At 38.0% G+C, this 24043-nt stretch overlaps 1 protein-coding gene across 1 annotated transcript in view; it reads left to right on the top strand.

The window, feature by feature from the left end:
- AATF (apoptosis antagonizing transcription factor) overlaps nucleotides 1-24043 on the top strand; it is a 102583-nt gene that overhangs the window by 20577 nt on the left and 57963 nt on the right. Inside the window, exons 5-7 of the mRNA XM_037163677.2 lie at nucleotides 20645-20759; nucleotides 22031-22232; nucleotides 22724-22888. Of these exons, the coding sequence (XP_037019572.2) occupies nucleotides 20645-20759; nucleotides 22031-22232; nucleotides 22724-22888 (482 nt within the window). The remainder of the gene's footprint in view (nucleotides 1-20644; nucleotides 20760-22030; nucleotides 22233-22723; nucleotides 22889-24043) is intronic.

The raw sequence follows: 24043 nt of genomic DNA, 5'->3' as shown, positions 1-24043 counted from the left end.
CCTATTTCCACCAGTTTCCTGTTTACCTTGGACTTTCCTCTCTCTTTAAATTTTTATCCAAGTTGTACATGTATATAATTTAAGGAATCAAATAATTCAACAAAGCTTGTTAAGAAAACTGGATTCTGCTGGCTGTGCACATCACCCCCTTGCCATAACCCACTCTCCCGAAGCAACAATTAAAATTTTAATTATTTTGTTGTATTTTTTAAATCCATAGGATTTATCTTTATATCTCTAATTAACTTATTTTGTTTCTACTTGATTTTTCAGTTTTAGGCTTTATCTATTGACTCCTCATAATGAAAATGAGGATTTAACTCTGGTTCCTCATATACTCATACACACTTTCTTGTCCCTTCATGGTTATACTGTAATTTGGTTGAGCAATAGTGTGTTTACAATATTATATCTGTGTGAACTGTTCCTGGCTGAGCCGAGTCATATCTGTGTTATGAATATTTTTCCTTTCTCACACACCATTTGTTTTCTAGAGGTAATAATTGTTCCATTTTTGTTTGTTTTTTCTATGCAGTAATTTAAACCCAGACTTTTTTCTGGTTATCCAAGTATCACCTCAGGATATTCAGTGGTATCAGCTGAATCCTGCCAGTTTATCTTCCCAAAGAAGTCTTTCTGAAAGTCTTGGACCTGCTCTGATCTGATCGTTCACCTTCTCCCAGGCCAGCTGTCAGGCTGGGATCTTCTCTGTAGTCCAGGTCTTGCTGGGCTGACTTAAGTTGGTAAAGCGCCACTCTCCTGGCTTGCTGAGAAAGGATTCAGGAGAGATTAACTTTTTTAGACATTGCTTATCTGAAAATATCTTCATTCTGTCATCACAATGACACTTAACCACAATCGACTGTTTGTGTATAACCTAATTTTTAAAAAATACTCACTTGGGGACATATCTTGATTTTAGAGAGAGAGGAAGGAGGAGAGAGAGAAATATCCGATAGGTTGCCTCCCATATGCATCTGACTAGGGATCAAACCCACAGTGTGCCCTGGCCAGGGATCGAACCTGCAGCCTTTTGGTGTATAGGATGACACTCCAACCAACTGAGCCACCTGGCCTGGGCTGTGTATAGAATATAGAATATTCCATTGTCTTCCACCTTTCAAAATTGCTGTTGATGAGTCAGAAGTTATTCTGATTCCTGGTCCTCCCTTTTTGGAAGCTAGAAACTTTCCTTTGTTTGAAGAATTCTGGAATATCATGAAGTTGCTCCTTAGTGTAAATGTGTTTTCATTCATTGCACAGAGGACTTGCAGGGTCTTTACAGTCTGAAAACTCACCTCTTCCAGTCCTGGAAAAGTTTCTTGAACTTATTTTGTTAGTGATTTTTCTCCCCTGTTTTCTCTCTTTCTGGAAGGCCTGCTACTTGGTGTTAGACTGTCCCTCTGGTTCTCTTTTTTCTCTGTTTTTCCAATTCTCTCTTTTTCTTCTCTCTTTGGTTCTACATTCTAAGAAATTTCCTCAGCTTTCTTTTTAAAATTTAATCTTTGTTGAATTTTTTTAAAAGATTTTATTCATTTATCTTCAGGGGGAAGGGAAGGAGAGAGGGAGAGAAATATCAATGTATGATTGCTTCTCATGCATCCCCTGCTGGGAGCTGGCCTGCAACCCAGGCATGTGCCCTGACTGGGAATCGAACCGCGATTCTTTGGTTCCCAGGCCCGTGCTCAATCCACTGAGCCACACCAGCCAGGGCAGAATTTTTTTTTTGATTATCATTTAGTCCCCTTATACCCACCTCCCCCCAGCAATCACAACACTGTTGTCCATGTCCATGAGTCCTTTTTCCTTTTTGCTCAGTCCCTCCATCCCTTAACTCCCCCCCCCATGTACTCTCAGCTTTATTTTCAAAACCTTTGAGTATTTTTATTTCTTCTATTATATTTTAATTTTATTTATCTGAGCACATACCTGATACATATGTTCTTAGGATTCTTCCTGAATAGTCTGTTTCCTCCGAACTTTATTTTTTAACCCCTACATGATATGCTAGAGGTTTCTCTCAGATATTTGGTGATCCTGTGCCCTTGGTTGCCTTTTAAAAGGAGGACACCCAAAAGTTGATTAGAAGCTTTGTATGTTTATTTTTTCAAATACTTAATTAATTTATTTCTAGAAAAGGGAAAGGAGGGAGGAAGAGTGGGAGAGAAACATCAATGTGTGGTCGCCTCTCATGTGTCCCCTACTGGGGACCTGGCCTCCAGCCCAGGCATGTGCCCTGACTGGGAATCGAACCAGCGACCCTTTGCTCCCTAGGCCCGTGCTCAAACCACTGAGCCACACCAGCCAGGTCTAGAAGCTTTATATATTTAGATAGGGCTCTTTGTCTGTGTTTTCCATTGTAAAGCGATGACCTGGGCCATATGGGAACCCCTAATGTCAGTATTTTTAGATTTTTGCCCTTCAAGGGATCATAGTTGCTGGAGTACTTTCAGTCTCAGCCAGGCTGCCAACATTCTGGGAAGTTCATAGCCCAGCTTGGGGATTTCAGCATTCAATCTGTGAACTTCAACTTACTCCCCTGTTTTTAACGTTATGCCCTTGTTCTCAACTGTGTCTAGTACCTTACCCCTGAACACTGCCTCCCCCACCCCCTGGCCTGCCCTTCTAGTTGAGACACCTTCTGTTAACTCCCTTCGAAGGGTAAAGCTCTAAACTTCTGCCTAAGTAAGGGGGGGATCTGGTGTTTTGACTGTCAAGCTCCGCCTTCCTTTCTTCTTCCGGAGGTGTCTAACACTGCCAGCTCCCGAATCTTCTGGGGTTTTGTTTATGGACTGTTAAGTGGGATGCTTGTTGTTCTTCACTGCTAACCCCAGAGTCAGCTTGCTCAGGTTTGCTAGGTCAGTTACTTGTTTATCTGCTTTTTAAAAAAACCTGGTTCACTGAGGTGTAATTGGCATACAGTGCCGTGCACATAGGTCCCATTTCTCTAGTCTTGGACTATTACAAATAAAGCTGCCATGAATGTTTGTGTACAGTAGCCCCACTTATTTGTGGGAGATATGTTCTAAGACCCACAGTGGACGCCTGAAACTGTGGATATTAGTACCCCAATCAACTCCTTCAACTGCTGGAGATGCGGCAGCAGCTTCTTCACTGGCAGATCAGCCTCTCCAGTAATTTCTGTATTTTTCAAACCTATTTCTGAATCTGTGTAACCATCCCTTACTTGCGGTAAATGGCTTAGTGTCACTTGTTTGGGGGCATCCTTGCTGAAGGCTTTGCATGGCCTCAGTGCTTTCTGGAGTAACACATTGCTGTTCGTCAGAATACGTTCTCTGTTCATCTTCCACCCACAAACCTAATGCCTTTTCCGTCTTAACTAAACACTATTATGCACTGTGGCCATAACTTTAGAAGCTTGAGGTGAGACAGCTAAAGTAGCACAGATTTCCTTTCCTTCTTTACAAGTTCGTGGATAGAAGATTCATTCCTATCTCAGATCTTATTACCATACAATTTTTTTCTTTCCTTAGTAAGTTGAGAACTTTCACTTTTTCAACTAAAGGAAGCACTTTAAGGCTTTTCTTTGGCATGTCCCAATTGCCAGCATCACTACTCTAGCACTTTGGAGCCATTATTAAGTGAAATAAAGGGGATTTGATCTGAAGCACTGTGACCGTGACAGTCGATCTAATGACCTAGATGGCTGCTGAGTACCTACCTAATGGATCGGTGGCTTTTATAGCGTGGATATGCTGGACCAAGGGGTGATTTGCGTCCTAGGCAGGGTGAGGTGGGATGGTGAGAGATTTCATGCTCTTCAGAATGGTATGCAATTTATAACTTATGAATTGTTTATTTCTGGAATTTTCCATGTAATATTTTGGGACTCTTGCTGAGCAGTGGTAACCGAAATCTTGGAAAGTAAAACTCTAGGTAAGGGGGGCCTACCGTGCATGCTTTCGTATGCACATGGACTGTCACTTTTCCTGGGTGACTAAGAATGGAATGGCTGGGTCACGTGGTAAATCTACGTTTAATTTGTAAAGAAACTGCCAAGCTGTTTTCCGAAGTGGTTGTACCATTTTACAGTCAGTCGACCAGCAGTGTATGAGTTCCAGGTGCTTCACATCCTCAAACATTTGATATGGTCAGTCTGGTCAGTATTAGACATTCTCACAGTTGTTTGGTCTGTTGGCTTTTTGGCTTACCAGACTGAGTTGCTGTCATCTCTCTCATACTTGGTCCTTCCTTTGTGGGTTTATTAATTTTAAAAGTTACTTTAATCAGTGGAATAGAATAGAGAATTCAGAAACAGAGTCTTACCAATATGGGTAATTGACTTTTTACAAAGGTGCAAAAGTCAGCTCAGCAGAGACAGGATAGTCTTTTCAACAGATGGTGCTAGAACAATAGTACATTAATTTGTAAAAAAAAATGACTTTCAATCTACAGTTCATACTTTATACAAAAGTCCACAGAAAATAGATCATTGCCTTAAATGTAAAACATAAAACTATAAAGTGAAGAACACATGGGAAAAAAATCTTCATGACTGTGTTAAAGAGTTCTTAGATACGACACCAAGAATATAACCCATGAAAGAACAAATTGATGATTGGGCTAAATCTGACTTAAAATCTTTTGCTGTGTGAAAGATGTGTTAACAGAATGAAAAGACAAGCTATAGACCTAGAAAAAATATTTGCAAATCACATATTTAACAGAAGACTTGTGTTCAGAATATATGAAGAGCTCTCAAAACCCAACGATAAAAAAATACCTCCCCCCAAAAAATAAACACAGAAGATTGGAACAGAGGCTTCACTAAGGGAGATCCATGATGACAAATAAGCACATGCAGAGATGTTCACATAATTCTTGGTGTTGAGGTAAATGCAAACTAAAACCACAATGAGATGCTGCCATAAACCTGTTAGAATGGCTAAAAAACAAACACCTGGCAACTCCAAGTGCTAACAGGGATGCAGAACAACTGCACCTACTGCTGGTGGGGATGCAAAATAGGACAGCCACCTTGAAAACCAGTTAAGCAAAGGTTTTTTTTTAAAAATAATTTTATTTATTTTTAGGAAGAGGGGATGAGAGGGAGAAAGGGGAAGAGAAACATTGATCAGTTGCCTCTTGTATATGCCCCAACCAGGTATGGAACCTGCAACCCAGGCATGTACCCTGACTGGGATGCCCAACCAACCGAGTCATGCCGATCAGGGCTAAGTAGTTGTTTTGTTTTGTTTTTAAAATAAAGTTAAGCATGTATTTGCCAAGTGATCCAGCAGTCCTAGTCTTAGGTATTTACCAGAGAGAAATGAAAACATATGTCCACACAAGGCTTGTACATGCCTGTTTATAGCAGCTTCATTCACTATCACCCAAAAACTAGAAACAGCCCATATGTTCTTCAGTAGGCAAATGGATAAACAAATTCTGGTACATTACTCAGCAAAAAAAAAAAAAAGAAACAAATGATTGATAAACTCAAAAAACATGGATGAATGTCAAAGGTATTATTAGCAGTGAAAGACTCCAGTTTTAATAGATTATGTACTTCAAAATTCCATTCAGATGACATTCTATAAAAGGTAAATGTAAAAGGAAGGGGAGCAGATCAATGGCTGGCAAAGGTTAGAGGTGGGGAAAGGGTTTGGCTATAAAGGGGCAGCCTGCTTTCCTCTTTGTTTCATATAAGTTTCTATTTTCCTCTTCAGTAGCTTCATTTCCTTGGAGTCTTTCCCACCTGTTTTTCCACAGCGGCTCACCGTTGAACCCTGCAGTTTGGCTTGATTGTGAGCATTTTACTTGGATTGAGGGAGGGGCTATAAATAGTTGTGTGCTGATTCCCAGATAACTCTGGGAATATTTCTTATGGTAATGGATACATGATACAGTATTTCTAGGGATAGAAGAATGGACTACATCAACCTATAGTGTCATTTTTACTTGAAATATATATCTTTGGTACTAAAACCTTACCTAGAAGAGAATAATAGATTACACAGAGCTTCTAGATTTTGATGTGGGTTAGAACTGAAAAATGAGATGTCTTTAAACTCTTTTTCCCTCTCTCTTTGATAAGTGATATAATGCGGTTTGGACACTCAGAGATTCCTGAGATTCCAGGTTCTGGTTGATGATTTACTGCAAAATTGCTTATAAATTGAAGTAGAAAATGTTTTGCAGACCTGGCAGCTTTCTGGCTTCACACCCATTTGTCACCCAGCATTTCCCTTTGTGTATAGAACAAGAATTAATTAGGCTGCACTGCAGGAAAAGTTTATGGCTATAATTTATATAGGATGAATTTCTTTTTAAAGAGACAGCATTGTTTTGTTATACCTATATACATATAAGTGTGTATATACAGAGAGAGTGGTCCCCCCCCCCCTTAAAGCAATGTCTGTGAGCTTCTGGAATAAACACTCATTTTTCTGTTTAATGCAAGATGTTGGTGAAATAGACGCTCTTATAGTGATTGCTTTCTGATTTAACTATTGGTTTTTTGTTTCTGGTTTTCAAATTCATTGTATACTAGTGAGCAACACTGTTTCAGGTTTTCATTTTAGACATTGGTCAGACTCCTGGTTTCAAGAGGTTTGTATTCTTTTGGTCTCTTCGAAGATTTAGGATTCTGGTGGTTGGGGTTTTTTTTTTTTTGGCTCTTGCTCATTCAATTAATGTTTTCATAATCAATGCAAGTCAGAACTTGCAATTTGTTCCTGATTTGCACATTAAAGAGCTCCATTAATTAAGAATCCTGGTGTTTGGCATGTTCCCGCAGGATCTGTGCATTATTTACATGTTAAAAGTGCAAGATGCAAGTTTCTCAGTTTGTATGGCAATTGCTGTTAATCCTGCTTGCTTTCTCTCTTTTTTCTTCTTTTTTTTTTCTTTTGCTTGTGAATAACAATTCACAACTCACTGAAACTCCTTAGGGATACATTGTACCAAAATAGGAATAAGTGATCCAAATGAGGGAGCGCCCCCCCCCCCCCCAGAGGAAGAGCAGGAAGTAAATCCTTTGTTTACAGGGGAAAATTCCCCTGGAAGACATAGAAAATTTTTGTTTGGTTTTTGTTGGTTGTTTCACTTGGCTAAATGTAGGAGCTTTAATAGTGTTGAGTTGTAATTCTGTTGACTTCGAATTTGCAGAATTTTTTTCTCAATAATAGTACTTGCAGTGATAAATGAAGTTGCCTTTCATAACTCAAATAACCCCAGAAATTTTGACAAACATCCTCCTATGTTTATGCCAAACAAGCTGTTTTATAATACTACTGTTTTCAGTTGCTTTTTTAATGAAAATACTTTCCATAGTATTTGGGTTCTGTTATCATTTCTTTTGGAAGCCAAGGTCTGAGCCAGAGGTGGGCTCCATCTTGGTATGTGAGAGGGTGTAAAAGACATGTGGAAACATGAAGTCAGATTACTGGCCACTACTCAGGTCCCTCCTTTCCAGTTCAACCATGGTTAATGCTTACCTGCCCATAATGTAATTTCCTAGTAGCAGCTAGTCTATCTTTAAAAATAGATGTGAAGCTGAAAAGCATTTTTCAAAAGTGTAGAGACATTTTTTTCTCTGAAATTATGAAGTTGCTAGGAATTTTATGGGACTTAATTTGTCCTTATGCCCTTCCATTGTGATGTATATAGAGAAAATCTTTACATATATAGAATCTTCACTGTGAATATACATATGCTTACACGTGCACACAGTATAGATGTGTGTAAAGGAGAAAGTAAAAGTCTTCCATTTTCCCAGATCCCTATACCTCCTCAGAGAAAACAATGTGGGGTATAATATTCCAGACATTTAAATGTATATGTATTTCTCCCACTGTATCTATTTTTCTGTGAACTTTTAATGGAAGTTTGACTAGGAGAGGAGATGGGGTGTGGGCTGGCAGGTGGTGTGAAGGAAAAAACCATAATGTTACTTACGAATTATCTTAGAGAAAGTCTGTATGTTCATATCTTTAAGACATAATTCTCTGTTTTTAAAGATTTTGTTTATTTAATTTTATAGAGGGGAAGGGAGGGAGAAAGAGAGGGAGAGAAACATCAATGTGTGGTTGCCTCTCATGCACCCCCTACTGGGATCTGGCCTGCAACCCAGGCATGTGCCCTAAGAATCCAACTGGCGACCCTTTGCTTCACAGGCCAGCACTCAATCCACGGAGCTACACCAGCCAGGGCTCTATCTTGGTAATTTTATTGTTCAGGTATAAATAATGCTAGAAGCCTGTATATACTAAAAACAAAAAACAGCTCCCGTTTGTTAACTGTGCTCTACTCGCCATGTACTGTATTAGGTTTTTACAGATGTCTCATGTAGTCCTCTCTGCAGCCTGTGAGGTAGGTGCCAATCGCAGTGTTGCACATGAGGACATCAAGTCTTGGAGGGGTTGGTAACTTGCTTAAGGCCACGCAATTAGAGGCAAAGCTAGTACAGATACTGAGGCTCGCTCTGCTTCACAACTTCTGCTGTTGGCCAGTCACTGTGCACGTGGTTTAGCTATTTTATTTTATTTTTTTAAAGAAAGTGTGAGGGAATAAAGGTCAGAGCTTAAAGGAATGAAGTCAGAAGAGCTATGGAGATGAATTTGTTGTAAAATAGAAGGTTTAGTGTGCAAGTAGTAAATGTAAATCCTTCAAATTTTTCAAAAGATTTTTTTCCAAATAGTGTCCTTTTTTTTTTTCAGTAGGAGAGTGAGAAGGGCCCTCAGGAGATCAGCTGATCTAGTTTCTCTGTTGTAGGCAGGTAAGATATTAAGTGATAAAGAAATAGATGAACAGGTTTTTTTCCTTATAAATGTAGTACATATTCATTATATAAAATTTAGAAAATGGCCAAGCAAAAGTAAGGAAACTTAACTAATCCCAGCAGCTAGCGCATTAAGTACTTTTTAATATTTTGGTGTATGGTATGTGTATCTTTTCTAGTTTTTTACCCTGTGAGGGTGTAGTTAGAATAAGAATGGCACTATGCTCTATATTCTGTTTTGCAGTCTCTTTTTTTCCTACTTAACAGAGATCATGAATATTTTTCCATGTCATTAAATATTGTTCTACAGCATTTTTTTAATGGTAGCATAGACTTTCCATCATATGGAGAGTTTAACCCATTCTTTATTGTTGGACATTTAGGTTGTTTCCAGTTTTTTATTTTTATAAATAATGCAATAACATCATTGTTACTAAATCTTTACTCACATCCGTGATTATGTTATTGCATAAAATAAATTTGTGTGTGTGGAATTAGCATGTGTTCTAAGGACAGACAAGATTTTTAGGCTTTTGATCTGTGTTGCCAAGTTGCCCTCCAGAAAAGTGTTAGTTTACACTCTTAGGTTCTTTGTGTGAAGGGCAGTTTTCCTTATCCTCATCAACCTGCTTTTAATAATTTTTTTCATCTTTGTCATTTTGATAGATAGAAAATGGTGTCTGCTTATTTTAATTTACATTTAAAATTTTACATTTCCCAGTGTTTAATGAGGGTAAACATTTTTTCCCTTACATTTATTGGTCGTTGGTATTTCTTTTGTGGCATCGTACAGGGTAAGTTTTAAACTAGTTCTAGGGATGGATTATCTCCTTGTCAGTCAAATTTCTGGCCACCTCTAATCCCTCCTGCTTTTTATTTTAATGTTTCTTCTTATTTGATTTTCTGGTGACAGGATGAATTACCTCTACCTTAGAAGATTGCTTTGTATTCTGGAGTATATTTATTTAATCTTAATTATCTTTTAAAAATCATAGAAAATAAAATTTGTTTGTAGTAAAAAAATTTTTCAAATGGTACTGAGTCTTGCCCCCAAACAATACTGAAATGTTTAACATGGATCGTGGGAGTTTTTTTCCTATTCTTAATTCTGCTCTTTGGAAATAACTATATTTAACTATTTGGTGTATATACCTGCAGATATTTACGTCAGTTTAAACTTTTTTAAGATACAAATGAGATTGTTTTACATCTTGCCATGTTAATTAATGTAAGTCCACCTTTTCTTTCTTTAAAAACAATATTTTGCTTTCTTTTCTTTTTTCCTGAAATATTGTAAATGACAGTCATCGTGCCAGCTTGCCTTCAGACACTTCTGTAAATGAGGGTGTGTCATCTTACCTAACCCAATTAATGCTTCCTGACAACGCTAACAACACGTGTATTCCACATTCACATTACTTCAGTTATCCAAAAACAGGTTTATGGCTTGGTTTGTTCAAACCATGTTTCATTGGTACCTACTCTTTTCAAAAGCTACACAGAAAGTTATCTGGCTACACTAAACTAATTTAACCAATCCCCTGTAAATGAGCACTGGAGATGTTTGCAACTTTTTGCTCATTACAGTTTTATAATGTTACTAACTAGTGTTACCTCGGTAACTTTAATTTTTAAAAAACAGTGGTAAAATAATGTTTCTATACCTGCCTTTTGCTTTCTTATCTATTTTGTTAGGATTAATTTTCAGAAGTGGAATAGTAGGGTCAGGAAATATGCATGTGTAAAACTTTGATATATTTTGCCACATTGCTTTCTGGATATATTTTGCTAATTAAACTGTTATCAATTGTGTATGAAGAGTACCCATTTACTTACATTCTTCCCGACATCAAGCATTATCACAAAGATGTATTTTTTTGTTGTTTTTGTTTTTTTGTGAGGCTAAGCATCTTTTTTGATATGTTTGGCCATTTGAATTTTGGATATTATCAGTCCAGTTCTTAACATTCACGTCTTCAGATTAAGCTTGCATCTGTCCCTTTCTCTTGTCTTATTGGACCTGCCTTTTATCCATGTGATTTGGACTTCCTTTAGTTTTTCCACTTTGTTTTTGTATGTGTGTATGTGTATGTGTGTTTTTTTTTTAAAGATGTTATGTATTTAGTTTTAGAGAGAGGAGAAGGGAGGGAGAATAAGAGGGACAGGAACATTGATCAGCTGCCTCACAGTCCCAACCTGGGACCTGGCCCACAACCCAGGCATGTGCTGTGACCAGGAATCGAACCAGCAACCTTTTGGTTCATAGGCCAGCACTTGATCCACTGAGCCACATGGGCCAGGGCTATTTTTTTAATTGTGTAAGGGTATTGGGGAGGGCAGATTTGTCATTTTTTAGTGATTGAAATTTTATTACACTTTGTTTTCAAGGTAGTTTTGTGTTCATAAGGATACATTGCGGTAGAAAATGAAAAATGTGTAGATTTTTTTTTAAAGCTTGTAGGAGTGTTTCATTTTCTTAATCTTTATAATGGCAGTATAATAATAGCACCTAATCAGAGGATTATTGTAAGTTTTTAAATGAGTTAATACACAGAAAGTCTTTTAGGGGCTAGTGCCTGACACTTAGTAGGTTCCTAGTAATGTTAACTATTAACCTTAATAGTGATAATACAGTCTTTTCCTAGACTATAGCTACAGGACCACAGTATTTGTTTCCCTCTTCATAAAAGGGTTATATGTAAGTAAATTCCAGTGCTGCACTTAGTGTTAGTTCTTTGAAGACTTGAAATGCATATAGAAAAAATGTGTGCCAAGGAAAACATTACAATGTCATTTTTATTCAGTTATTCATTAAACAACATGCAGTCTACTATTTGCCAACACTAAGTGTACCAAGGTTCACAGTCCTTGCCTCAAGGAGCTCATAGTAAGGTGTAGAGAAAGGTAAACCACTTTTAAAGCATAAAGTCATTTAAATGGGTTTTTTTGTTTTTGTGTTTGTTTTTTTTTTTTACTTGAAAGTACCTCTCAAAGTGTTTCATTTTGGTTTAGGGAATAAACAATGCTCAGTCTTACTAATATTAACAGAAACAAAACAGTCTTTTATCCCCCAAGTCTCAGTTTATCCATCTAAGTGGTGATAACTACTAAATCTTCATGTGAATGCATTGTAACATTTGTAAGTTTGTAAATCTGCTAAGGTGGATTTGAGACTCTAAGGCAGGGGTGTCAAACTCATTTTCACCGGGGGCCACATCAGCCTTGTGGTTGCCTTCAGATGGCCAAAAGTAAATTCAACTCCTTAACAGTTGAGGAGTAGTTACATTTATACAGTCCTAAAGTTATTTTGGCCCTTTGAAGGCAACCATGAGGCTGATGTGGCCCCTGGTGAAAATGAAGTTGACACCCCTGCTCTAAGGGTAACCTGTGCATCTTGTAGTTGTTGTGTTAAAGAGAAGGTTCAGTTTGATTACTTTGCTTCTGTTAACAAAGGTCAGCTTGTAGGGGATAGTAGTTCTTAATTAGCAGTTTGGAGGCCACAGTTTGTTTGCTTGTCATCATTTAGATTTGGAAATGATAGTGTAATTAGATATTCTGCCCCGAGACTTAGAAGTCATTTTTTCTGCAACTAAAATATGAGGGTGCATCCCCCAAAACCTGGAATTTATTTATTAAAAAATTGTATATTTATTTTTACATGTTTAAACTTCAACCACCTTCAAAGTACTCTCCATTTGATGCAGTATACCCATCGATATGTTTTTTCCACTGCTCAAAAGTTTTTGAAAGCCTTGATTTTGATGCCTTTATTGCTTCTGCCTTTTTTTTGTTTGTTTCACCTTTTCCACGTCAGCAAAATGTGTCCCTTTGAGGACTTTTCTTTTAATCTGGGGAAACAAAAAAATGTCACTTGGGCTACCTCAGGTGAATAGGGCTGGTGGGGCACGGGGGTCATGTCGTTTTGGTCATAAACACTCACCGAGGTGTGGGCAGGTACCCTCATAAATCACCGGTTATCAAAATTAAAAAAAAATTTACTGAAGCTGAATACAGCCTCTTGCAACAACACCAGCTGGTACACTGGTACAGATGGGTTCCTCGAACACTCACCTAGTAGGGGAAGCCTGCACCACAAGGGGCCTGCCTTCAGAAGATAAATCTAGGTTCTTTTTGGGTCCCTCCTGTACCGTAGGATACTTTTCATGGCCCAGGTGATGTGTCGAATGCCACAGTGACAGCGCAAGGTGTGGGCTCTCCAGCAGCCGACAGTGTGGTAAAACCCCAGTGCGGCGTGATAGGCGTGGTGGCAGTGATACGAATGCCACTGAGAAGGGAGTGATTGATTCTGCACGGGGATCCTCGTTTTCAGAAAGGTGTTCTCTGAACCCCATTTTCAAAGAAGATGTTTCCAGACCTGTCCTCTATGGAGACTTTGGACATTGTAGTCAGGGATGGTTTCACCACCTAAAAGACTATTTATTGAAAGGCTTTTTAATATGAAAGGATCAGACTATTTTATATGAAACAGAGAGGGTTACTTGGATTGTGGCTCTAATTTTATTGTTAATAACTTTCTTTAAAGTTAACTTTAAATTTTAATAGTATTTTGAGTTATAAGAGTAATATATGTATAAAATATTCAAACATGGGATATAAAACTGAAACTTACAGAAACAGACAGCAGTATGGTGGTCACCAGAGGAAAGGGGGCGGGGGTTGCAAAAGATAAAGGGGTCAAATACATGGTGATGGAAGATGATTTGACTTCGGATGGTAGGTACACATGCAATATGCAGATCTCATATCCTAGAAATGCACCCTTGAAACCAGTATGGTCCTATTAACCAATGTTACCCCAACAAATCTAATTAAAATAAATATAAATAAAATATTCAAACAGTTAAGAAATCTATCAAATAAAAAGGAGAGTATCCCCACTTTTCCTGGGTAACTCCTATTAGATAGTTCAAACAATCATTTATAAATAAACTTGTATTTGAAGTACCTCGTTTCTGAGCTCTTACTTTCTATTTAAAGGGGAAAAATCAATTTCCCTTTGTAGGGAGGTACTCCGGAGCAATGGAGGTTGTCTAGCAACTGCGACGCGGAAGGTAACTGTAGTGGATTTCGGGAAGTACATTGATCAGTTAGATTGCTGTGTCCTGTAGGGCTTTTTAAGGATTTATTGACACACTTCATCAAGGTATTTGAGAGAGTATTCAGGGAAACCTAAGAAATTCTGCGGTTCTTTTCCCTTCCTTATAAATTCATGCCTGGTCAGAAATTACAGCTTGAGTGGGATGTCCCTCCACAGAACTCAAATGCACACTATCTATCATGTTACTTAGTGCGGCAGTAATATAAAATGTTGAAGATTTTTTCTTTTTGTTTCTTTGTGTGAGGGGCTCGCCCAGCATATTTTATCATATGTCTCTTCATCTTTCCCTTGTTCCAACTTCCACTTACTCCCCCAATTCCCCACATCATTCTCTTAAGAGGAAAAAATAAGTTTTGCCCACTGAGTCCTCTTTCTTATTTGATTTAGTATGTCTTGGGCTGAATGTTTCTCACAGAAACACTTTGCATTCAGAATCAGCCCATCAAACCTTTTCCTCCGCGGGCCCCTCCATAGATCGTGTGCCTTCCACTGTGGTGCCCTTGGAGGCGTGAGAGCCCGAGTCTGCTTTTGGCTTAGCCGTCATGATTTTTGAATGTAAGTCCCCATGCTCTGCTTTGAAAAGTTATCCTGGTGGTTATTTTGTACCATTAAAAAAAAATTCTGCCTCTTGTCCACAGAACCAGCCAACACACTGGGACTGTACTGCTTCTGCTATTCCAGTTAAGATCACAGACCTCATAATAGCACATCCATGCATCTCCATCTGGGAATCTGAGTGTGCACCCACCTGTACATGTGTCTACATACATGGATATATAAAAATTCTAGTTGGACACACGTGGGAAATGATAAGAACTCATCCATATGGTTGGTGTTAAGGAATTTGCAGCCTGCAGTACTCTTTCTTACTGGTAACACCATGCTGCTTGGGGAATATAGAACAAGCCCAAACAGTAATACTGACAGAATTTGGAATTATGATACAGTGGAGCCTTCACGTAATTCTTTGTTGAAGAAGTTAGGGCCTAAATGTTGAGGCTTATTGTTATTCTGAGTTGATAATCTCTTCCTTGCTTTAATAATTTTTCCTCATGCCTGGGTAGCCTGCAAGTTGCACAATAATCACTCACACAGCTTTGTAATCAATGCCCAAAGTAATAGGATTCCTCTGGCCACCGGCAATTAATAAATTTGTGTCTTTTTTAAAACACTAGCAAGTCGGGCCTGAAATACGACTGACTGGCTCTCCTCATTTGCATATTTATTGCAGTGGAAAAATTCTTACCAGATGATTGATGCTGAGCCTGCCTCTTGAATTCCAAGCAGCACATTATTATGAAATGAAAAATGCCGGCCATACAGTTGATTAAAGTTGAAGACAGTGGAATCGGTGTTTTTTAAGATTGTGGGAGAATTAAAGGCATATTTTAATAGATGTTGACAAGAAGTGAACTAACAAAAGCAAAGCAAAGGATTTGCTTGAAAAGATTTAATCAAACGTCTTTCTTGGGGGATTAATTGCCCGGGATGACTACTGCAAGTGGCAGGCTTGTGTGGATTTGAATGAAAAGTATTGTTCTCAGGCCAATACATTGTGTGTCATTTTGACCTATAGTTTAGCTCTAGTTCTAGAGTTACTTTTGAAGAGGAAAAAATGCTCTTATAATCTGTACATTCCAGTTCAATATATTTATCTGGGGGTAATAGGAATGTGGGAGTTTATATATACTTGTACACAAATAATTGAATGGTTGCATATTTAATTTTAAAATAACTGTGTAGATATTTAAAAACTGGTAATGTTAGCTTTATTTTACTTTATACATTCCACCCTTCCCATTCCACCTCCATCCCCTTGCCAGATGGTTTACGTATTGGTTTATAATCTAATCAATGGACTGTGTGCCCATGTCCAAACTTATTCTCTGCCTATAGTTTTGTTTTTGTTGGACAGCCTAGATGAATCAGGAAAAAAAATAAAGCTGTTAGGTGAAAATGGTTTTTAGATTGGTGACATTTTCTATATAGAATGCTTGCATATGGGTAGCATGTAAATGAATACTTAATACAGGACTCTGAGTACTAGCTCGGTCCTAGCGCTGTGGATCAGTACAAGCAGAGCTTAAGATTTTCACCACGTGAAAACTGATTTTCTGATGATAATCATCTTTTTATTTTTATAGCATTTTTAAATTTGTGAAATACCTCAACATATAAAAGTATTTATTATTTTCACCTTCATTCTGTGAGATAAACAGGCAAAAGGTTATCTACATTTTGTAGATGAGAAAATTGAGACTGCGAGGTTACATTGGTTTACTTGGTATGAAATGACTAGTGAGTGATAGTGTCAGTTAGACTCCAGGGTTCCTGACCCTTAGTGAAGCACTCTTTCCATTATTTTCTACTTGGGAAATTATTCCTAAAGCTGGTGCCTAGATGCTTATGTTGACTCTTGGTAACATGGCGAGGCGTCTGTTCTTCTTAATCTCCTCTTAAGAGAAAGGTCTCTGGAAATGGGCCATGTAGAACAAAATAAACATTTCCTTGACAGTCTGGTTGTTTTTGTGTGTGTGTGACTATGAGCCAAGAGGGAGAAGAAAGTATATGCATTTCTGCTGCTTAAAAAATTTTTTTAACCCAGATAGTAATTGGGTGAAAAATTAGAGGTGAATTAGAAACAATTGATTTCATTCTCTTTTTTATTCATAGGGTTGAACAAGTAGAATTCAGCCCTATATGAATGTTAAAGAGGATTTGCTTAGGCTTGGTTTGGTTTTTGGCTGGGAAGAATTCACTGCTGGATTTGAGCTGTGGCTTTTGAGGTCTACCACATCCGGCAAAAGATAGCTCCTTGCCACCTCAGGTTTTACATAAACTCTTACAAGAAGGAAGTGTGGCCCTGATATTGCAAAGAAATGAGGATTGGGCTCTTTATTCTAAATCTCTTTATAGGAAGTTGTCCACTGTCCATGTGTTGGCCACTAGTACTTTGATAAACTTTTCTCTCTTTTTTTTTGTGGTTAGAAGCACAGAATTGCAGATTTCATCTTTGGTAGGTCTCTTGACACTTTGATGCATTGGTGGTGCTATCCCTGAATGGAGCTTAAATACTTCAGGGCTACTTTCTGACTGGGTGAAGGGGTGTATAAAATGAGAACATATGAGAGAGTATTAACAGAAAGCCACACTTTGATTTACTGATATTGGCTCTCTGCTTTCTTGTTGGATTGATAGGCTGTCTAATATATCTGCAATGGATTTTTTAAAGCTGACTTGAACAAAATAAAAGGGCTTCTATAGCTATTTGAAAGTGGCTCTTAAAAGTAGTAGTCTTTCATTGGATGTTTTCTCAATTCTTGGTTATGCTACATGTTAGAGTCAAATTATGATGTGCTTGTTGAGGGCAAGCAGCTGTAAACATTATAGACTGCTTTGCAGCTTCTTCCCTGCATGGATCTTCATTCCTGTTTTAGATCATGGACACATGGTACTTAGAGGAAGTTAAGGAATAGGCACTTGTGTTTTCTGTTCTTTTTAATTCTTATTGTGGTAAAAAAATGCATAATAAAATTAACCATACTAACCATTTCTAAGTGTGCAGTTCAGTATGTTAAGTATATTCACATTGTTGTTCAGCCAATCTTCAGAACCTTTTCATCTTGCAAAGCTAAATATCTGTACCTCATTAAACAACAACTCAACATTTCCCTCTGCCCCAACCCCTGGCAGCCACTGTTCAGCTTCCTGTTTCTATGAACTTGCCTATTCTAGGTGCCTCATATAAGTGGAATGATTAAGGATTTGTCTTTTTGTGACTATCTTATTTCATTTAGCTGAAGGTCCATATTTCAGCAAGTATCAGAATTTCCGACTTTTTAAAGGTTGAATAATGTTCCTTTTTATTTCCTGTTCTTTTTTGAGTAGGTTCAAGATTGAGGGATTATAGAATACTTTGTATGGCATGTTGTTTAGAGTGGTCAATATATTTATATATATATATAGAATTATATATCGTGGTCTTGGGATTGTTTAAAATTGCGGTAAAATATACACGACACAAAATTTACCATTTCAACCATTTTGAAGTGTGCATGTAGCTCAGCACCATTAAGTACCTCCCCACTGTCCTGCAGCCGTCACCATTATCCATCTCCAGAACTTGTCATCATCCCCACCTGAAACCGTGTCCATGAAACAGTGAGTCCCCGTTTCCTCCTCCCTCCAAACCCTGGCAAACACCTTTCTACTTTCTATTTCTATGAATGTGACTATTTTGGTACCTCGTGTGAAATCATACAGTATATGCCCTTTTGCAACTGGTTTATTTTACTTAACATAATATTTTCAAGGTTAGGTCTTGGGGATTTTGAAAAGTACTTTGCAAATGCAAAATTGATTTGTGGTTTCACTTTGGAAAACACGGACCCTGTCTGTTAAAATATAGCCATTGCTAAAAAAGAAGTTAAAATGATTGGCCAATACATACAATTTGGATGAGATGAGATTTTAGTGTTTTCATGGGCTTCCTTCCAGGCGTTAATGTCCTTTCTGTTTTCTCAAAGTTCTTGCTGCAGCACACACTGTCAGAACCGTAGCTTCTTGGGGTATCTTTTATCAATTCTCAGAGCTTTTCACAGATGATCATTTGAGGTAACCTAATATTTATAGTTATCATTTGTATTTTTTGTTCTACTTATTTTTTTTAACATTTCTCATATCTTTACATACTTTTGCTTTGTTCTACTTATACACTTACCACATTGAGAATGACTGGTTTTAGGCTTTAAAATTGTGTCTTTATTCTATTTTTCCTTGTTGTGTGTTATCATCTTGTCTGCACTTAACCCATCCCCCAAAAGCTGACAGAACGAAGGGTAATGTGTTGGTTTTTTCTTCTCCATGACTGTAAGTTGTCTCTGTGTTTGGCGGAAATTTTTGTTGGTTTTTTTGTTGCTGTTTTCTAAGATTCAGAGCAACAGGTTGAGAGTCTTGGTTTGGAACACAATGCATTGTGTATTTTTCAGGTAATATTACAGATTGCGGATCCTCCCAGGTGGTAGGGATATGCATTATTATAAAAGGACTAGAATACAGAATTTAGAAAAATGAGATCAGGGGTCCTATTTTAAATAAGAAAGTTGTATTTACATAGTCTTATATGCAGACTGTTTGAAGGAGTGCGAAGTAGTTATTGGGTTGTTGATTTACTTCTGACCAGTCTGAGAAGGCTTTGTCTGCTAGTTAGCTCTTACTTAGCCTGATGTTGAAATAGAAGGCTCCAGCACAATGTATGTGGAGAGCTCATTTACCTCATGTGCTGGGCAGACAGGCTGGGATGTAAAATAGTATGGAGGCTATTCGTGCTGGGCAGGGCAGAAGCAGAAGAGATAGAATAAGACTCATAAAAATCAGTTAAACTGAAGTTTGTGTGGGCTGAAGTTAGTATGACTTATAAAACAAAAGTGAATTCAGGGATCGCTAAATGACAGTAGGGATACTTGGGAGAAGATTGCAGTTATTTAAGGGAAAGAGGGAACAAGCATATCCAGAGATAAATGGATAACTGTTAGTGATAATAAGAATGAAAAATACATAATTTAGCTATTGATTAAACATATAGAAAAGGGGCACCAAAATGTCAATGATCTCTTATGAAAACGCATTAAGCAGGGACGGGAACAATCAGACAAGGGGGAATTATTAGGTAGGAAAAGTTCTGTTTCTGATGTGGTGTATTGAAACGAGTGATTTTCTTAAAGCTGCTGAAGATACGCAGTTTGAACATAGGAGAGGTGTCTGGGTGCTGCCAACGCATGAATGGTGATGGTCAGGGGTTGTCAGCCCCCTTAGGTAGGGTTAGGCTGATAGAGAAGGTACGAGTTCAATTCTTAGAGGGCCAGTTTTTATTCTGAAAGTTCTTAGCCATAGACTATGTACTTAATCCTGACCAGCTTTATACCTGATGCAGCCTGTTGCTCTGAGGAGAGCTAGGTGAGAACATATATTTGATGTGAAAAAAATTTTAAAGATTTTTATTTATTTACTTTTAGGGAGGAAGGGAGAGAAATACCAATGTGGGAGAGATACAATCCATCAGTTGCCTCTCACATGCCCCTAACTGGGGATCAGGCCTGCAATCCAGGCATATGTCCTGACCAGGAATTGAACCGGCAACCTTTTGTTTTGCAGGCCGACTCTCAGTTCACTGAGCCACATGAGCCAGGACTCCATGGACAAATTTTTAATACACAACTCAGTACTGCAAATAGAAAGTCATTAACCTGGGTTTTTCTTAGGTGAACAAGAACTTTCCACGAGGATGTGTGTGGAGAGATTGAATGATGTGACAACTCAAATCAGAGGCAAATGACATCTCCTAAGGGAGGGTGGTGGAGGTGGTAGGGATCATGGAACTGACCTGTGCTCTTTAGGAAAAGTGGAGGAATTGCTTAAGAGGTTGATTGATAGAGGGATAATTTCAGGAGGTCGGTGGGCAATGTGTTGAAACTAACACCAAAGGAAAAAAAGATTGGTTATGATGACAGGCAGGGAAAGAATTTGTCAGTCTTACTAAATTTAAAAACTCACAATTTATTATAGACATTTTTCTAAGCACCTTACACATGTTACATTGCTCGTTCCTCAAAATGACCTATAAGGTAGGCATTGCTCTTATTTCCTTTTGTGAATTCTGTATTTCAGAGTTTTTGGTCTCTTTGTGCCCTGTGTCTGCCACCCTCTACCACCACCTCCCCCTCCCGCAGCCAGGACTGCTCAGGAGCCCTGATAGTTGTTCCTTCTCTGTGCTTTACTTCCAGGTCGCAAGGCACTGAAAGCGCTGTTGAGGTCATTGGTAGACCTGCAAGAAGAACTGCTTTTCCAGTGCCCAGACACTAGGTATCTTGTAGATGGAACAAAGCCCAGAGCAGAAAGGTAAGGAGCAAGTGCAACTGTAGAGCTGCTTATTTTCTTTTCATCTGAGTAGTTCCCCATCGTTTAAGAAAAAGCTAAATTCTTTCCAGGGAGTATCAGACTTAATGTTAGGAAAATAGAAATAGCCAGTTACATTTCACTGGCTTTTTGGCCAGGATGGCACAAAAACCGGGAATTAGATTTTAGATTTTTATGCTTAGTGGTGCCTACTTCTCTTTGTGACTTCAGCAAAAGATTTGCCTTCTCTTTAGAGCAATTGAAGTTAGTAGATGAAAGCACATTTTGGTACCAGTGTTAATTGCTGTTTATGAAGCACTTTGTGCCCAGATCATGGAATCGCTGGTCACAGCCATCTTCTTTTCAGTGAGGGGAGAAGCAGTTATGATTTTTTAAATTATATTTTATTGATTATGCTATTACAGTTGTTCCTTTGCCCCTCTCCACCCAGCAATTATTTTGAAGGGTGGAAAATTTTAGAAAACAGCAGAATAAGCCTTTTTCTTTACTGAAATTACCACATTCGATGAAGCATCTCCCCACCCCTTTGTTTGAGCCTGCTGTGTATGGTACCTGCTTACTCTTTTCCCTTGGGCTTATTTTTTGCTTCATTCTTTTCTACTGAATTAGTTGGAGGGATGAAAAGTAAACTCACATTTATTGAGCACTTACTTTGTGTTGGGGTCTGTAATCCAGTGAGTGCAACTGTCTGTATAATTGGAGGCTGTAGTAATTTCTCATGGCAGTTACATATAATATTGCATTTTAATGCTAATTCTGTTGCTTACCCCTTAGAGTTCTCTTCACATTCAGCTTCTCTCCATTTGGTTCAGCTAAGTTTACTCAGCTTTCCTGAACAATTGATTACAGGGAGACATTTTTTCCTATTGATTTGGGGATTGAGGTAGTAAAAGTATGATTATATGTTTAATTTTTAAAGACTTGCTTGTAACCAGTATTGGCCTGGTTCATATTTTCAGTAATGTTTTTACAATCTCATTTAATTTTATAATTTGCTTGCCTTGTAAGAATTATTTTGAAATCAATTATTTTTATATTTGAAAAGTTACATGAGTTTTTGATTGACCTCATAAACATTCTTCCCAAACAAACAAACAAACAAACAAACAAAAAACCATCCTCACATCTGTGGTCTTACTTAAAGTGTGGACAGAATAGGGAAGGCCTAGATACTGTCCACTTCATGGGACTCCAGCTCTTTATGCGGGCAATGTTTATTTACATTGGACTTACTCTTCTTGATGGCTTCCTAGTGAGGAGGAGATTTCCAGTGAAGATGAGGAGCTAGTAGAAGAGAAGAAGAAGCAGCGGAGGGCCCCACCAAAGAGGAAGCTGGAGATGGATGACTACCCTGGCTTCATGGCAAAGCGCTTTGCTGACTTTACAGTCTACAGGAACCGCACACTGCAGAAGTGGCATGATAAAACCAAGCTGGCTTCTGGAAAACTGGGGAAGGCAAGTGTGTGTGTGCACATGTGTGTGTGGCACAGGCTGTGGCAAACCAAGGCAGTTTTAACAAATTGGAACTATAGCTTATTTCTCTGGATGATATCCCTATGGTAATTAGTCATTTCCACAGGAAAAAATGTACTGAACTCTCATCACTGGGGTTTATACCATTCAGGATTGTGATTTTAACTCTATTAGAATATTTTATGGTAGAAATCGTGGCCTTGTGTTTGTATTGGAAATATAAAATAAAGAAGTTGATGTTAAAGGGTTATTATTAAAGGAGCAAAATGTAAACTCGGGGTATAGGAAAGTAGTATGGCCTACTTAAGACTGATTTTATTTCTGAGAACAATTACAGCCCTTTACAAACTCAGTCTTTAACCGAAGGTCCATCCTCAAAGAAGGGTTGGCTAGTTCTCAGCGGACAGAAAAAGAGAAACCAAGGTAGCCGCCTTCAGCGCACATGTGTCTGACACTGGTTTATGCTGTTGCAGGGTTTTGGTGCCTTTGAACGCTCAATCTTGACTCAGATCGATCATATTCTGATGGACAAAGAAAGATTACTTCGAAGGACACAGACCAAGCGCTCCATCTACCGAGTGGTTGGCAAACCCGAGCCGGCAGCACAGCCTGTCCCAGAGAGTTTGCCAGGAGAACCGGTAAGAACTCTGTGATGCAGGATGATTATGGGGACCGGTTTCTGTGAGGCTAATTAACTGAGAAATCAGATCACCTACTTGTAGGTATTACTCTTGGTGTGAGAGGTTAGTGAAAGAAAGGGAAAAAATACTTCTGGATGGATCGTTGAGAAACCAAGAGTATGTTTTTAAAAATGGTTTTTAAAAGTTTTTAAAATATAAATCTATTATTAACTTGTGTGTAGTCTTTTAATTTTGAGGTTGATACGAATCTGGTAATGGAAGCATTTGTAATCCAATTTTTAAAAATCTGTTTTAAAGCAGCTGCTTTAGAAATATCAGCATTGAAGTAAGTGTGTTCTTTAGGCTTTATGTTGGATGTTTAGATACTCCAGAAGAGGATCCAAAATTGGAATAGATTCTTTTGTTTAAAAGAAACTCTTTTATATGTAGTAGAAATACATACATGATACTTTTTTAAGTTAAGAATTTTAAATGAAAAGTAAAATTTCTTCTAGTCTGAAAATTTATTTCACTTCTCACATTTAACCAGTGTTCATAGTTGTAAGAAACTTTCAGGTATTTTCCATTTATAGAAAAGCACCTGCGCGTGAGCACTTGCGCACACATACACATACATACACACATGTAAAATAAGGTTACCTTTTCTCTTCAACTAAATGGTGTGGATGCATATGTGTATATAAATATGTAAAATGTTATGAAGTGTATATAAACTCTTACAACTTTTTAAATTTAATATATTCTAGACACCTTTCCATATCATTATATAGATATTCTCCTTTATTTTTCCTAATGCCTAGAGTATTCTATTGCATGGATGTGTACTATAATTTATTCAAACGATGGATAATTTTGTTGTCTCCCGTGGTAGAAGCAGTGCTACAGGAAACATTCCTGAGCATTTCTGTTTTTGTATTTGTGTGACCATATGGACAGATTTCTCGAAGTGGAAGTTAAGTCAAAGAGAACACACATTTGAAATCCTGATGGATGTTACCAAATTGCCTCCAAAAAGGCTGCATTAATTTCCAGTCCCACTAGCTGTACTTTCCAATACTGAGTGTTGCCAGTTTTAGAGGTGGAAAATGCTGTCTTCCCCTTTTAATTTGCATGTATTTAATTAGAATGAGGTTAAACATATTGTCAAATGAT

Source organism: Artibeus jamaicensis, unplaced genomic scaffold (genome assembly GCF_021234435.1).
Source record: "Artibeus jamaicensis isolate MK-2021 breed Jamaican fruit bat unplaced genomic scaffold, CSHL_Jam_final contig_1998, whole genome shotgun sequence".
NCBI lineage: Eukaryota > Metazoa > Chordata > Mammalia > Chiroptera > Phyllostomidae > Artibeus > Artibeus jamaicensis.
The sequence above is the reverse complement of the archived record's forward strand: the minus strand, read 5'-3'. Positions and strand labels throughout refer to the sequence as shown.